Below are 15,831 nucleotides of genomic sequence, written 5' to 3' on the forward strand. Positions count from 1 at the left end.
AACGCTCTTAATTGATTTCTCTAAACTGTGTTCTCTCGAATTATAGCGGTAAAATTTATTTATTTTTTTTTTTTATTTATACTAGGTGGGCTTTCACGGGAATTTCTGGGCTAAAGGGGATACTTTTTGGGGTACCTCCTATCTCAAAGCCCACCGGCTAGGAAACCGTTGCCAAGAGTGAGGAAGCCCAACCTACACTCGGACCGTGGACAGGATCCGAACCCGTGCGCTTGGAGACCCCTCGGACCCCAAAGCATGCATGGTTCCACTGTACCACGGCGGCGTTCGATTTTGTCTATTTTCCGTTCTTTTTTTTTTTTTTTTATTCCAAACACAATATCTCTCTCTCTCTCTCTCTCTCTCTCTCTCTCTCTCTCTCTCTCTCTCTCTGTCTGTCCAGCTCCTGGAGGACACACACACTGCATCACTATGTTCTGGAGTATCCCTGCATTGCTGAGTTCAGACCTTCAGGACATTTTGACCTGCAGCAGTTTATTTGCTGGCTCCTCAGTCCAAACTTTCTCAAGACTATCCTTCAGAAATACCCAAAGTTTGCCCCCAGATGGTAATGCAGTGTGTGTTATTCACCACGGTTATTCACCACGGTCGTCTGCTGGTTACTCAGCCAGCCTTTCCCCTACGGAAAGAGCTCAGAGCTCGTAGTGACCGATCTTCGGGTAGGACTGAGACCACATCATACACAACACACCGGGAAAGCGAGGCCACAACCCCTCGAGTTACATCCTGTACCTATTTACTGCTGGGTGAACAGGCGCTACACATTAAGAGGCTTGCCCATTTGCTTCGCCGCTTCCCGGGACTCGAACCCGGGCCCTCTCGATTGTGAGTCGAATGTGCTAACCACTACGCACTGTGTGTGTGTGTGTGTGTGTGTGTGTGTGTGTGTGTGTATGTACGAGTATCTTGGCTCATAAAGACCATGTAATTTTCCTCCAGTACCTAAGCCATATTTGTTTCATGTTTAGTGGGAGTCCGGCATGCTCCGACCTCCTCCTTTGTTGTCTACTTCTATAAAATTAAGTAATCAATAATATCTCTCTCTCTCTCTCTCTCTCTCTCTCTCTCTCTCTCTCACACACACACACACACACACACACACACACACACACACCACGGCATTATATGGGAAATTTAAGTGGATTGACTTAAAACTTTGTCTTAACTCATACCAAATCAGTTGCCAAGAAGTTTGGTGTCTTGCAATGCATTTATCAATCTCAATATTCTAAGTTTTCCCATAAAGAGAATACGTCCCCCACGTGCTGTAGCATAACTTATGACTGCAGGTCAGAGGGCCAATAGTGACTTGACAAGCTGACAGACAGACATATACACCGGCGGACAATTTTGACTGATCTATCGAATGGACTTTTGACCGAAAAGAAACGACCTGCTAAATATCTTATTCATTTCAATATGTATAGAAAACTTGTATAAGGGAACTTTTATTAAAATCACATTAGATTTTCATAATACGTCGCAGTCGTTAACGTACCGCTAATCATGTTTCAATGACTACTGATTATGAAAAGGCAGCTCTTGATAGAATCACATCACCTCTCACAAACACAAACATTTATGAAAACTTTATCTATTTTGGGCATAGCTTTTGGAGAAAATACAAGGATTTCGACTATAGATTTAATTAAGTTAGCTATATAGTTGATATTCTAGCAAATGTCCATTCGGTCTGATTCCTGTTCCCTGAAATGTATATTCGTTGAAATGTCTGTCTGTGTAATGTCTGTCAGCAAATATCATCAACTGTCATCTGTTCAGCCACGGCACTCACACGTCTAAGCCAAAGTTCCTCAAACTTTTTTCATCACGATCCTGTTTGATTTTATATATTATCCTTACAGTTTTGTACGTCCATTTTATTGTATCTCTCGCCCTCAGATATGAAAACCAATTTCCTCACACACACACACACACACACACACACACACACACACACACACACACACACACACACTACCACATTTACATTTCACACGCTGTTTATATTTCTACCTGTGGGAACCCAATGAACAAGTGCTTGCAATTCAGTCCCGATCTATAAATTAACTACATTAACGAACCGTGGACTAAGCACAGCCTTGTCATAATTCAACCACTTGTGTTCTATTTCTTGTTTCTCATAATCTTTTTTTTTCTGCTTTCCAATCACGGTATTGAAAAAAGAAAAAAAGAATTACTATTATTATCATTATTACTATTATTATTATTATTATTATTATTTATTTTATTTTTTTATTATCATCATAATTATTATAATTATTATTTTCCTTATTTATTTTTTTTCATTATTATCATCTACTAAGGGAGGCGGTGACCTAGTGGCGTAGTGGATAAGGTGGTGAGCGTGGGATCGGACAGACGTCCATGCATAGGATCGAATCCCACCACATGCCGTCTTGAAACTTTGTCATTTGTCGAGTGATTTAAAGTTACCTTACACCAAAGATGCGCTTGGGCGGTGATATAGATCCTAATATGGGTACCACTATAAATGAAATTGCCTGTGCCGCTCATGGGTGGAAGCTGGACAACGCTTCTCATACTCTTTAAGTATGGGCTATAAAAAAAAAAAAAAAAAAACAGCAGCGCTTCAGTAGCTTTCGTTTTCTCCGTCTTACTTTTATTGCTATTTTCGAAATCTTTCGGATAAATGTTTCAGCATCCCACAGATCACCATCCTTCAGTGTACAATCTCTACTCGCTAACAAATACTATGCTCTCGACACAGCCTCCATTGCACGAAACAACTCTATAGTTAATAAACACATCCTACTATCTTACATCAGAACAATGCATGGTAATAATACGTGCTTTTTCAGTAAGTCAACTAACAATTCCCATGTTACTTGTTTTACCCAATCACTTGAAAGGTTGACTCCGTTCAGTGGCTCTTACTCCTATATTATTCATTATTAACAATACATAGCGAATATCTGTGCTTTCTCTCTCTCTCTCTCTCTCTCTCTCTCTCTCTGGTATCTTGAAAATTATTCCGAGTTTTCAAAATCTTTACAGTTACTTGTCCAATGCCCGAATAATGCTGCTCGTGATTTAGTGCTGGGGCTTCTGACATTATTACGTACTACTTTGAAACACCTTACAAAGAGAGTGAGCAGCGTGTCTTGTGGGACTACTATTACTACTACTACTACTACTACTACTACTACTACTACTACTACTACTACTACTACTACTACTACTACTACTACTACTACTACTACTACTACTACTACTACTACTACTACTACTACCAGTCAGAAGATAAACGGTATACCATTAAAACTACAATGCAAAATTACAGCGTTTTATTGATATTTTATAAACATATGAAATGTCATAAAAGGAACGTGTGTGTGTGTGTGTGTGTGTGTGTGTGTGTGTGTGTGTGTGTGTGTGTGTGTGTGTGTGTGTGTGTGTGTGTGTGTGTGTGTGTGTGTGTGTGTGTGTGTGTGTGTGTGTGTGTGTGTGTGTGTGTGTGTGTGTGTGTGTGTGTGTGTGTGTGTGTGTGTGTGTGTGTGTGTGTGTGTGAGAGAGAGAGAGAGAGAGAGAGAGAGAGAGAGAGAGAGAGAGAGAGAGAGAGAGAGAGAGAGAGAGAGAGAGAGAGAGAGAGAGAGAGAGAGAGAGAGAGAGAGAGAGAGAGAGAGAGAGAGAGAAGAGAAAGAAATAATATTCTAAATATAAGAAGAAGAAGAGAGAAGGAAGAGGAAGTGAAGAAGAAAAATAAGAAAAGAAGAAGAAGAAGAAGAAGAAGAAGAAGAAGAAGAAGAAGAAGAAGAAGAAGAAGAAGAAGAAGAAGAAGAAGAAGAAGAAGAAGAAGAAGAAGAAGAAGAAGAAGAAGAAGAAGAAGAAGAAGAAGAAGAAGAAGAAGAAGAAATCACGAAAAAAAGGAAGTGGAGAATAACGAGAAGTGAAGTGGGAGTGAAAATGCCAAGACTTAGAATAGTTGGAAGTTTAAGCAGCGGCAGCAGCAGCAGCGGCGGCGGCGGCGACGGCAGCGGCAATGAAGGTGGCGGCAGCTTCACGGCAGCAGCAACAACAACAGACGCAAGTTTTCCCGCAGCATACAGTCACAACACTACGTCAGCAGTTGACAGCTGCTTCTGCCCCCTCATCGTGCACTGGTGTTGCTTCAGCTGTCCTCGACGGCGATGGAACAGGTGGAGGAGGAGGTGGCGGAGGAGGGGGAGCTGGAGGGGGAGGAGAAGGAGGAATCGTAGCTTCTTCCGGAAGCTTCCTGCGAGACTTTGGGCGGGGAGAGGATCTGCCTGGTGCTTCGGGCAGGTTTCTCAACAAGTCCACGACCTCCAGAAATCCTGGCACTAGCCGAGGCGTGGAGGTCCCGCCGCCCTCCGCCTCCACGCCGCCCCGTGCATTGATCTCCTGCTTCAGCTCTGGGTGCATGAGAGAGAGAGAGAGAGAGAGAGAGAGAGAGAGAGAGAGAGAGAGAGAGAGAGAGAGAGAGAGAGAGAGAGAGAGAGAGAGAAGAGGAGGGGAATGTGGGGAGAGGCGGGAGAAGCAGAAAGTATTAGCTCATTACTAATAGCAAATTATTTTTTTTCTTGACCTGCTCCGTTTGATGTTTTGTTAATTGACAATATTCCTTTGGGGTTACTGTTACCCGGGTATTAGTAAGGTATCACTAGCAGTATCAACCCAGTCACCACCCCAGTACTGACAAAACAACAAAAACATCAACAAAACATATAATGCTGCTGTTGCTTTTCCTCCTCATAACAAAGGTATTACTATTGTTATGACTAGTATAATTTTCAAATGATGATGAAGAAGAACAGCAACAACAACAACAACAACAACAACAACAACAACAACAACAACAATTATTACTGTTATCATCAGCACCATGCACCACCACCACCACCACTGCTGCTGCTGCTACTGCAATTGGTACTACTGTTACCACTAAACTTAATCTGCTTCCCGTTCTTTTTCCACATCTAGCAGGAACAACCACCGCCACCGCCACCACCAGCACTAATACCACAACCGCTGCAACATTAAGTGAAGGGGCAGGGAAGGTTGAGTCCCAGTCACCAAGTTTCTGACACGTCTTGTCATCGTGTATCAGGAGGCAGCCGTCGCGCCGTGCCTTGATACTTAATTGGTGGCTGACTTGTTTCCTCTCTACTTTACGTTTAAAAAAAGACTAAGCTTTCTATCGAGACCACACTCTTAATTGGTGATGGCTTTTCGTCCTGAGAATTCGTCGCATAATATTACTTAATTATAATAGAAGAAGAAGAAGAAGAAGAAGAAGAAGAAGAAGAAGAAGAAGAAGAAGAAGAAGAAGAAGAAGAAGAAGAAGAAGAAGAAGAAGAAGAAGAAGAAGAAGAAGAAGAAGAAGAAGAAGAAGAAGAAGAAGAAGAAGAAGAAGAAGAAGAAGAAGAAGAAGAAGAAGAAGAAGAAGAAGAAGAAGAAGAAGAAGAAGAAGAAGAAGAAGAAGAAGAAGAAGAAGAAGAAGAAGAAGAAGAAGAAGAAGAAGAAGAAGAAGAAGAAGAAGAAGAAGAAGAAGAAGAAGAAGAAGAAGAAGAAGAAGAAGAAGAAGAAATGAAAGGATTGGAAGGAAGAAAATAAGAAAGGAAGGAACAATGGAGGGATGAAGATGAAATAAATCTTCACTGATATAAATCTGTCCTCGCGTTAGTAAGAAAAGATTATGTACCGATTTATCAACTCGACACAACCTCTCAGACAACAATCCTGTATTCTTCAATGACATTCTTCTACTTTCAACATTCTCGGTCTATCCTTTACTTGGAAGCTAAACTGGACACTTCACATCTCATTTCTGGCCTTGCTTAACCTTGCTTAGCAGAGAAGTTAATCTCACACACACTTTTCGCTGAAATTTCATGGCTGCATAGCAGAACACGTGACTGTAAAGCATCTCATAATGTTGTAGTTCAATGGGTCAGTTCTAGTGCTGAAGATTCAAAGAGGAATCCTTTGTGAAAACCAATGGAGTGAAGACAGTAGCATCAGAGGCCCGCTGAGTCAGTTCCTACTGAGGTGATCCGGAAAATCGAATTATGTAAAGGAGGTGAGGAACGTTGGGTTCATCATTATCATGACTTTATTATTACTATTATTATTTATTATTATTATTATTATTATCATTATTATTGTATTACAGACGTCATTTCCTCTATAGGATGCAAAAATGGACATGCATTTTGTTTGGCTGATACTGTGCTTACATGATTGAGCGCGATAACTTCTGCCACACCTACCCAACATCACCTTGCATAATTCGTCCACTTACGCAATTCATCTCACGCCAGTTTCATTAATAAGAAGAATAAACATATTGACCTCACCTGCCCTCGACTGACCTGATATAGTTGAGGTCAAGGATCCCGAGGAGGAGCCGTCACCCTCGTAGGCATAGGCCCGCAGGTCATCGCGGGACAAGTCAGGCGTCGGGTCCCTGGTGGGATTTCCTGCTGTCTTGCTGCCTGGTGACGTGTTGTCTCCGCTGCTCCCTGAAACTTTTCCGCCAACCGATTGTTCCTCTGTGAGAACATCAAACATAATCCATCCATCAGTCACAAAATCATTACCCACACTGTTGACAAAGCTCCTTTCAACATTGTACTTTTCAACTACTAAACATACAGTAGTAGTTGTGTGATTGATTAACTTACATGTAAATGTGCATAATTCTTGTGAATATTTGTACTTTTACTTTAGTACAATGTAGTAAAATCTTTATAATTAATTTTACTTTTTAGTCAAATATCTTAATATGAAGCTCTTACCCCCAAAAATTCAGTTTGTAAACCTTAATATCTTGCAAACTGATAATAATATCTTATCTTACCTTATAAAAACAAAAACCTACCAGTACTACACGCCAACACATAAAAATCCTTTCCTCTCCGTTGCCGTCCCTTACCTCTCTCTTGCAGCATTGACTGAGGTGTCTTGGCGGTGGTTGTCGGCAGCTTCCGGCGAAGATTCCCCAAGAATGTTAGTTGGTTCGTGTTCTTAGAGAGAATGCTTTTCCTTTTTTTCCCTCTTCCTTCCTCAAGACTATTTCCATGTGTTTGCCCTCTGCCCTTCTCCTCTATCTGAGTCTCTTCTGGACTCTCCACTTTCGTTCTTGAGCGATCCCTATGGCAGAGGCTTCCACGGCGACGGTGTAAACGAAGGGAGAGGACGAGGGTGAGAACCACTGTTGGAGGCAAGGAAGTTATATGGTGATGGTGATGGTGGTGGTGAAAAAAAATACTGGTTAGCACTTCAGCTTAGAAAATGTGTAATGGCCGTGTGAAGTTAGATCCACTGTGAAGAATAATTTGTGACTGTAAATGTATATGTACTACCAATGGAATGGGAAAGAAAGAGAAAAAAGTAAAGCACTGGAAGAGATTATCTGAAATGTTACAGTAAGAACTTGATGTTTACTACGGGTGTATTATTGGTGTTTGTAAGAGCAGGCCTGCGGGTGTGGCATTTCTGGGGTGTGATGTTTCGCTGGTCAACAAAAACACAATAATTCAACTATTAGTTACATAATAATATGGTCTCAATGTTATGGTTGTTATAAATGTCAATAAATTACTATTAAAGATCAAAATGCAGATTTTCGATGGTAAGAACTAGTAGTGGATGGAACACGTTTCCAGGTAAACTGGAGTATAAGATAATGCTGCTGCTGCTGCTGCTGCTGCTGATGATGATGATGATGATGATGATGAGGAGGAGGAGAAGAAGAAGATGATCTTGGTTTAGAAAACTTCAACCTGAAAAATTATTTATAGTTGTGGTGATACTCACGCAGAACCACTAGGGTCGCGGCGATCCCGGCAAGTGTAGCAGGGGCGGCGAGGGCTGAGGGATTAGGGACGTGAGTGCCCCACTGACAGTGGTCCCCTGCGTGAGCTGGGCCGCAAAGACACAAGTAGCCTGGCCGCTGATTAACACATGTGCCGCCGTGAAGACACGGTTGCCACAAGCACTCGTCCACATCCTCACAGTTACGTCCCACTAACCTCCGCCCTGTCCCGCAGCTGAGGAAAAGAAGGGAAGGTGTTAGGGCAGACTATAGTAATGGTGCCATGATCACTCTCCTGTGAATTTTCCTCACTGGTTTGACTTGCATTTTTTCATCATCGTTCATTGTCAAAAGGGGTATTTTCTTTGCCTGGTTGGCACACCTGCGCCTCTCACCTGCAGATGGACCGATCCCAGGTGATAGCAGTTGTGCAAGTGAACGGAGGAGCACAGGTGGTGTTGGCACAGGTGTCAGGCGCCTCGCACCCTCGCATCACGTGTCTCGCAGCTGTTACTTGGCCCCAGCTGGTGCCGTTGGCTGCAGGGGGCAGAGGTAGGTGGCGACCAGACACGCGCACGTCTGCGATACATGCTGAGAGGCAGGAAGTAATGGTTGTTGTGCACACTGGTTATCTTTTCACCGTGTAATGTTCAAAACGTATTCATAATGGGAAAATAGAATAGCCAAACCAGCGTTAGCGGGAATGAATATTAGTTTTCTACATCACTGCGTCAAATTTCAGGATCATAGGAATTTAATGAATTTATTCTCGAATAAAGCTTTGGTAAAACTCGCAGACCTTAAATTCATAAATATCAACATTTACAACATTTTATCTTATCATACAAACATTCACCCTTCTTTTCACTTGGCGGGATAATTCTCTGAATATCCTTACCCTTGTAATAACTATCATCATCTCTCACTTCCCTCACAGCAACCGTTAAAGCCATGGGCACACATTATCGGCAATCTGCTGACATGACGGAAGAGGGAATGACTAAAATCACCAACGGACAATTTAACATGTGGGTGGACTGCTACAATTTCTGATGAGCAGATGCGCTGGTGATCTTTTGTTAGGCAAGCGCGACAGAGAAGATTGGATTGGCTGTAAACATAAATACCGCGCGTGGTGGCTGGGGGAGGGACTGCAGGAGAGATTATGTCATTCATTCCGGTATACTATGAATCATTAATGTGAGTATCTTTCTCTCAAAACCAAAAGCTTCACCTCACTTGTCCTGTATAGATAATATTTCATTGATTTATGTCCACTGTACTGATGTTTATATTGACTCAAATGTGTAGTCTCGTGAGTGCTTCGTCTGCATTTTTACATATCACCACCACCACTTACTACTACTACTACTACTACTACTACTACTACTACTGCTACTACTACTATCACAATCTTACCATTAACAACACAAGTATATACCACCACCACCATACAACAACAACAACAACAACAACAACAACAACTACTACTACTACTACTACTACTACTACTACTGCTAGTCATAGTACTACAGGACTGGCGGCAGATGGCTCAGTGGCATGCTAGTACTCCTTTTCCTCCTCCTGTCATGCCCCTGCCCTGGTCCGTGGTGGCTAGTGTTCTGGGAAGCTAGTAATGCCCGCCTCCTTGTCCTGACTGGTCATTGAGGGAGGCAATGGTACGTTGGATGCCATTACCCACCAGTATATTGAATCCTATATCATACTTATTACTCATCCTAATTCCCTCTGCTGTTATTTCCACCTCCATATCCACCACGATCGCCATTATTATTGTAGCTGTTGTTGTTTCTGTGGACACAGAAGCAACAACAACAACAACAACAGCAGCAGCAGGGACAACAAACTACTATTAGTGCTACTGTCACTACTACTATTACTACTACTACTGCTACTACTAATATTACTACTACTACTATTACTATTACTACTATTGCTACACATTCCAATTCTCTCCTCCGTTACTGAGCGAGTAATCTTCGAGTAAAACAAACACTATTGAGTTTGAGTTTGTGAGACTCTACGGAGTCACCGACTCTCATAAGGAGATACAGAAGTCGACACCATGGTGTCGACTCCCAGTAGTGCACTACTGGGAGCGAGTAGTGGTGGTGTGGGGACGCAGTGGCTTGCGGTGCTTCAGATGCTGTTCACGGCTGTTGGTTTGGTAATGTCCGGGCCATCGTAATCCTTCGAGTAATCGGTCATGCCATGTAGCTTCGTATATCCGGCTGGCTCTTCATCGACGTGCTTCTAAACACGTGGCCGTTGCTGCTTGCAGTCTACACCTTCCTTTATATTTCTGTGAATCTTCTATATTTAGAAAAGAAATACGTTTCTATCATCTCCTTACATGAAATTTTCGACCAGTGCATTATATATTTTTTCTACTAAGCCTTACGTGTCAACATCTCAAGCAGAAGCGACATTATTTATTCTCAATCGAAAGTTTTCTTCTTTCTTTCTTTTCCATCTCTCTCTCTCTCTCTCTTTCTGGTAGTAGATAAAACCATTCACGTGCTTCTAAACACGTGGCCGTTGCTGCTTGCAGTCTACACCTTCCTTTATATTTCTGTGAATCTTCTATATTTAGAAAAGAAATACGTTTCTATCATCTCCTTACATGAAATTTTCGACCAGTGCATTATATATTTTTCTACTAAGCCTTACGTGTCAACATCTCAAGCAGAAGCGACATTATTTATTCTCAATCGAAAGTTTTCTTCTTTCTTTCTTTTCCGTAAACTTTGGCGAGAATGTTTCACTGTGCAAGCGTTTTTGTATACGATATTTACGTCCTCTTTCTTATATTTCATTACCGCTTACATTATGATCTATGTGTTCAGGGACTCATGTTATCTTGAATAGATGCTTCCTATTGACTGTAAGTAATTTTTGATCACTTGTACTTCTATCATCTATTTATTTTCTTATAATTTTTCTTGCATCTAGTCACACCGAGGCTTCCTCCCCCTTTTTTCGTCAATTATTGTTTTGTTTGTTACTGCTTCCTATACGGTTTAGATCCCTCTGTTCTCATAAAAACCTTGACATAGAAAGCCTGGCCACACCAATACTGTGTGTTTCATCACCTTACTTCTATGCTACTGCGCCAACATCCTTGCCACACTATACATCACTAGATAATATCATGTTTCGCTTTCCTCTTCTCCATTCCGAGTCTTGTAAACCAATTTCTCTTTCACAATGAGTTCTGCATTTATAGTAAGCTGGTTCTCTCCTTCCTTGTACACAGTTTACCTTCCTTGTTCAATAGTTAATTAAACTCGTGCTCCTGAGCTCTGTTCTCTCTTCCCCAGGTATGTGTACTGCATCTGTGATTCAATTATCATACGGTTTCTGGGAGTTAGTTCATCCTTAAAGAAATTTTGCAGGTAATGCAGTAGATGAAGACTTCTGTAACGCAATCAACATCTTTTCCCAGAAGCATCAATCCACCCTAACTATGATATACCTCTGTCTATTTGTACTGCTCTAACCACTGTCACCACTACGCTTATCATTAACACCACCGCCATCACCACCATCACCACAACTACGACAACCAACACCGCTACCACTACTGCTACTACTACTACTACTACTACTATTATTAATACCATTATATACTACTACTACTACTACTACTACTACTACTACTACTACTACTACTACTACTACTACTACTACTACTACTACTACTACTACCACTACTACTACTACCACTACTACTACTACTACTACTACTACTACTACTACTACTACTACTACTACTACTACTACTACTACTACTACTACTACTACTACTACTACTACTACTACTACTGCTACTGCTGCTGCTGCTGTTGTTGTTGTTGTTGTTGTTGTTGTTGTTGTTGTTGTTGTTGTTGCTGCTGCTGGTGTTGCGGGTACTGCTGATGGTATTACAAGAATAATAACCATAAAAACAGCAGCAGCAGCAACAGCAGCAGCAGCAGCAGCAATAACAACAAGAACACCAACAACAACAAACTTCCTCTCCTTAACCCTCCGACTATTAAGATTCTCCGTTATGATGTTTTCATGGCCTCGCTGGCCTTAACCTAATGAGATCCCTCTTATTGGTCTCCGAACCTACAACAACAACAACAACAACAATAACTACTACTACTACTACTACTACTACTACTACTAGTATTACTACTTTTACCATTACTACAATTTTTAACATTCTTTTAATTTCTACTAGTGATAATAACGATATTTATAATAAACAAGACATATAAATTTATGTGTGTGAGAGAGAGAGAGAGAGAGAGAGAGAGAGAGAGAGAGAGAGAGAGAGAGAGAGAGAGAAATCGGGGGCGGAGGAAGGGAGAGAGGTAAACATTAGCTGAACACTTCAATGCGAGAGGAAAATGGAATAAAGAGAAGCACTTAAAAGTAAGGTAGCCAATTAACACTGCACAATGGGCCCCTACTGCCTTGGTAATAGTACTCGAGGACGGCCAAGTAATAGGGAACAGCACAGGTGTCTAAGGTAATGATAATGCTACTGAGGGGCGAGTTGAAGCAACGGTAACAGATCCAGTAATGGGACCATCATCTGTCGCATTCCTGCCGTTCACTCTCTTTTTGTTGGCCGTTTCTTACTAAAGGCTTGGGGAAAATTTATATTACATTTTTAAAATTCAGCAGTTGGCTTCATTAGTGTGTTTTCGTTTCCCACCTCTCTCTCTCTCTCTCTCTCTCTCTCTCTCTCTCTCTCTCTCTCTCTCCCGTGCTTATATTCTAAGTTTGGCAGTGAATCGTCCATAATCTGGCTTCAGGGAACACATCGCTAACATTTCATCGTACAGAAAGAGCAAACGCGAGATTAAAAGCACAAAATATGTGTATAAATCAGGGGGAATATAAGTATTTGTATTTCATTGAATGATTTTTGACACTTACTTTAATCGCGAGGGGCTCAATATGATATGAGACACTGGTTATTCAACGGGCAGAAACAATTCATCAAACTTTCCTTTTGCCTTAAGAAAAAATTCCCACACGTGTAACGGAAAACTCACCTCCTGTAAGGTCTTCATTGACTGCCGCCAACTTCCCTCCAATCAGACGTGGCACGCCTCCCACAGTGACACCCTCCAGTCTGTTCATCAGGAGCATCTTTGGCGAAGTGACCCTAATGGCCTCGCTCAGTCCCCGCCGTGCCTCTCCTAGGGGTAGCGTCGCCAGACTTTCGTTGCGTCGCCAGCCGTCGCCGTCGTCCACACTCGCCACTAAGTTGTCACCATGTTGTTCCCCACTGATAGTATGCCACAGGCCGTCCCCTACCCCGCGGCCCTCCACGCACGCCTCACGAACTCGCACGCCGGCGCCAGTTAAGGAGGCACAGACGATACCAGATCGCAACTGAAGGTATGAAGGAGGAGCGATACATTAGAGATTTTTAATGGTTGGTAGTTGGAAGTCTGGCAGCAAGGAAAGATACCTCTAAAGTTTTATAAATATGTAGAGCCAGCGGTGAAGGGTCATCAGTTTTATGAATGAGATGTCTATTAAGCTCTGATAACATCTTAGAACAAATTATAGACTACGAATAATGCATACTCTTACAACTACTTGTTTATACAAATGTGTGCCTTCTTACATACATATATTGCATATATGAATACGTATATAAAAATACAGAAAGACGTAAATAATATATACGTATAGACAAATAACTGATAACGTCAAACAGAGTATTTGCGCACAAGTATAACACGCGTAGAGAGACAAATTTGCAGCAACTGAATAACACGCACGCGCACACACACACACACACACACCCGGTAGCTCAGTGGTTAGAGCGCTGCCTTCACAAGCCAGAGGACCGGGGTTCGATTCCCCGGCCGGGTGGAGATATTTGGGTGTGTCTCCTTTCACGTGTAGCCCCTGTTCACCTAGCAATGAGTAGGTACGGGATGTAAATCGAGGAGTTGTGACCTTGTTGTCCCGGTGTGTGGTGTGTGCCTGGTCTCAGGCCAATCCCAAGATCGGAAATAATGAGCTCTGAGCTCGTTCCGTAGGGCAACGTCTGGCTGTCTCGTCAGAGACTGCAGCAGATCAAACAGTGAAACACACACACATACACATACACACACACACACACACACACACACACACACACACACACACACACAAAGGTACACACGTGCAGGGTGAAGACAGCTGCACGGTGCCTCGTCGCGAGGCGCACCAGCATTCCTGACGCTGCATGCGGCACCCGCAACCGCAGCTGCAGCCTAGGCACGGCGGTGGGCGGTGCAAAGGAAAGAGCCACCCTCACGTAGGAACCGCGGCCAAGGAAGGCGGGCGGCGAAGGTGTAGAACATTTGGTCCCCGTCCATCCCGGCTCACACTCACATTCGGGATGATTCAGACCGCCCACACATTCCCCTCGATACCCGCAGCCACCCACGCCTCCTGGACACGCTGCCTCCTGAGGGCGGCAGCCTGGCACGCTGCCCCCACTGGAGGCGGGCTCTCCGAGGTCCGCCAGCTGTTGAGGGAGGGGAAGGTATCGGCAATATATGCATACACTTTCATTGTGCTAACAAAAATCGCACAAGCCCGTAATGAGGCAACAACAATGAAGTTCTATTAAGTACAAGCCGTTGCCTGCTGCCTCGCACGTGTTAATACCAGGGATTACAATATTTTATGATAAAACAATACCGAAACCTCTTCCCGTGTACACGTTTGCCAAGCACACTCTGTAAAAGGAAACAATGGGTTGCCGATGCGTTTAGCGAGTCGTTATATGAATGTGTGCCAGTCAAGAGTTGAGTGAACTCCAACAATCACTCAAGACATTCTGACAAAATGATAACAAAACATGATCAAACAATGGAAATGAATACCATATCTAATACCATTACCATTTTTCTTTTCAAATTTATCATTATATATTTCCAAACATTTTGGAAATAGAAAAAGAAGAAAAATCAGTGATTTACACGAATTAACTGGCAGTTTTTGAAGAAAGAAAACAAAATGAACATGGAGATAATAGTGACAAATCTTTCGTCTCTGAATGATATAATATATATATATATATATATATATATATATATATATATATATATATATATATATATATATATATATATATATATATATCAGTTTCCGAAGGCAAGTAGATTTTTCTTCCCTCTTCTTTCTGTCTTTGAACTGAATGGCTTGTCAGTGGCACTGTAAAAATTATTACTGTAGTACTATATTCAGCCATTAAACACACACACACACACACACACACACACACACACACACACACACACACACACACACACACACACACAACACACACACACACACACACACACACACACACACACACACACACACACGAGTGTGCGCGGCCATGCGAGCTGTTCCCTGATCTCACCCACCTGTCCGTTGAATGTGAGGTGGGAAAGGCATCCGTGCAGTGGGCGTGCGATCGGTGCCTCCCACCATCCGTGTTGCTCGGCCGTGGGCGGAGAGTGGGCCATCCCACCCACCTGCAGAGGTCCCAGGCTCGGCCACGACTCCAGCACCCAAGCGCTGCTCCACTTTGCTAACGCCAGGCAGCGAGAGCGGTCGGCGCTCTTCCACTCACGCCCGCACCGGTCCACCATGAGAGCCACGCCCTGAGCCGTCGTAAGGGATACACTACTAAGAACTTTCATCACGCGAGCAAACATGCTATTAATCAAGCCTATTCCAAAGTCTTGGTTACTAATCTGCTCTGCCGGATACGTGAAAGGCTGATATCGCCGAACACCACAGATAATTTCGACATTTTAGTATATCACATAGAATATCGCTGAAACTTCAATTAGATCAAAGGAAAATATTCATAAGCACAAACATTACTTCACCATCTACACGAAATGAGAACCAATGATAAGACAAAAAAAGTAAGACAATTCCAGAGAGAGAGAGAGAGAGAGAGAGAGAGAGAGAGA

The 15,831-nt window shown here is 42.6% G+C and overlaps 1 protein-coding gene across 3 annotated transcripts in view; it reads right to left on the reverse strand.

Moving 5' to 3' along the window:
- Positions 1-3,831: 3,831 nt before the first annotated feature.
- Positions 3,832-15,831, reverse strand: part of LOC123515909 (neural-cadherin-like) — a 163,760-nt gene continuing 151,760 nt past the window's right edge. For 2 of the 3 annotated variants that reach the window (XM_045274803.1, XM_045274804.1), the window contains exons 19-26: positions 15,274-15,513; positions 14,037-14,384; positions 12,910-13,252; positions 8,233-8,428; positions 7,840-8,072; positions 6,956-7,234; positions 6,378-6,572; positions 3,832-4,433 (exon numbers count right to left, since the gene is read on the reverse strand). In XM_045274803.1, the coding sequence (XP_045130738.1) occupies positions 4,123-4,433; positions 6,378-6,572; positions 6,956-7,234; positions 7,840-8,072; positions 8,233-8,428; positions 12,910-13,252; positions 14,037-14,384; positions 15,274-15,513 (2,145 nt within the window). In that variant the 3' untranslated portion in view covers positions 3,832-4,122. The remainder of the gene's footprint in view (positions 4,434-6,377; positions 6,573-6,955; positions 7,235-7,839; positions 8,073-8,232; positions 8,429-12,909; positions 13,253-14,036; positions 14,385-15,273; positions 15,514-15,831) is intronic. The other variant, XM_045274806.1, reaches the window with a different exon arrangement.

This window comes from Portunus trituberculatus, chromosome 40, assembly GCF_017591435.1.
Source record: "Portunus trituberculatus isolate SZX2019 chromosome 40, ASM1759143v1, whole genome shotgun sequence".
NCBI lineage: Eukaryota > Metazoa > Arthropoda > Malacostraca > Decapoda > Portunidae > Portunus > Portunus trituberculatus.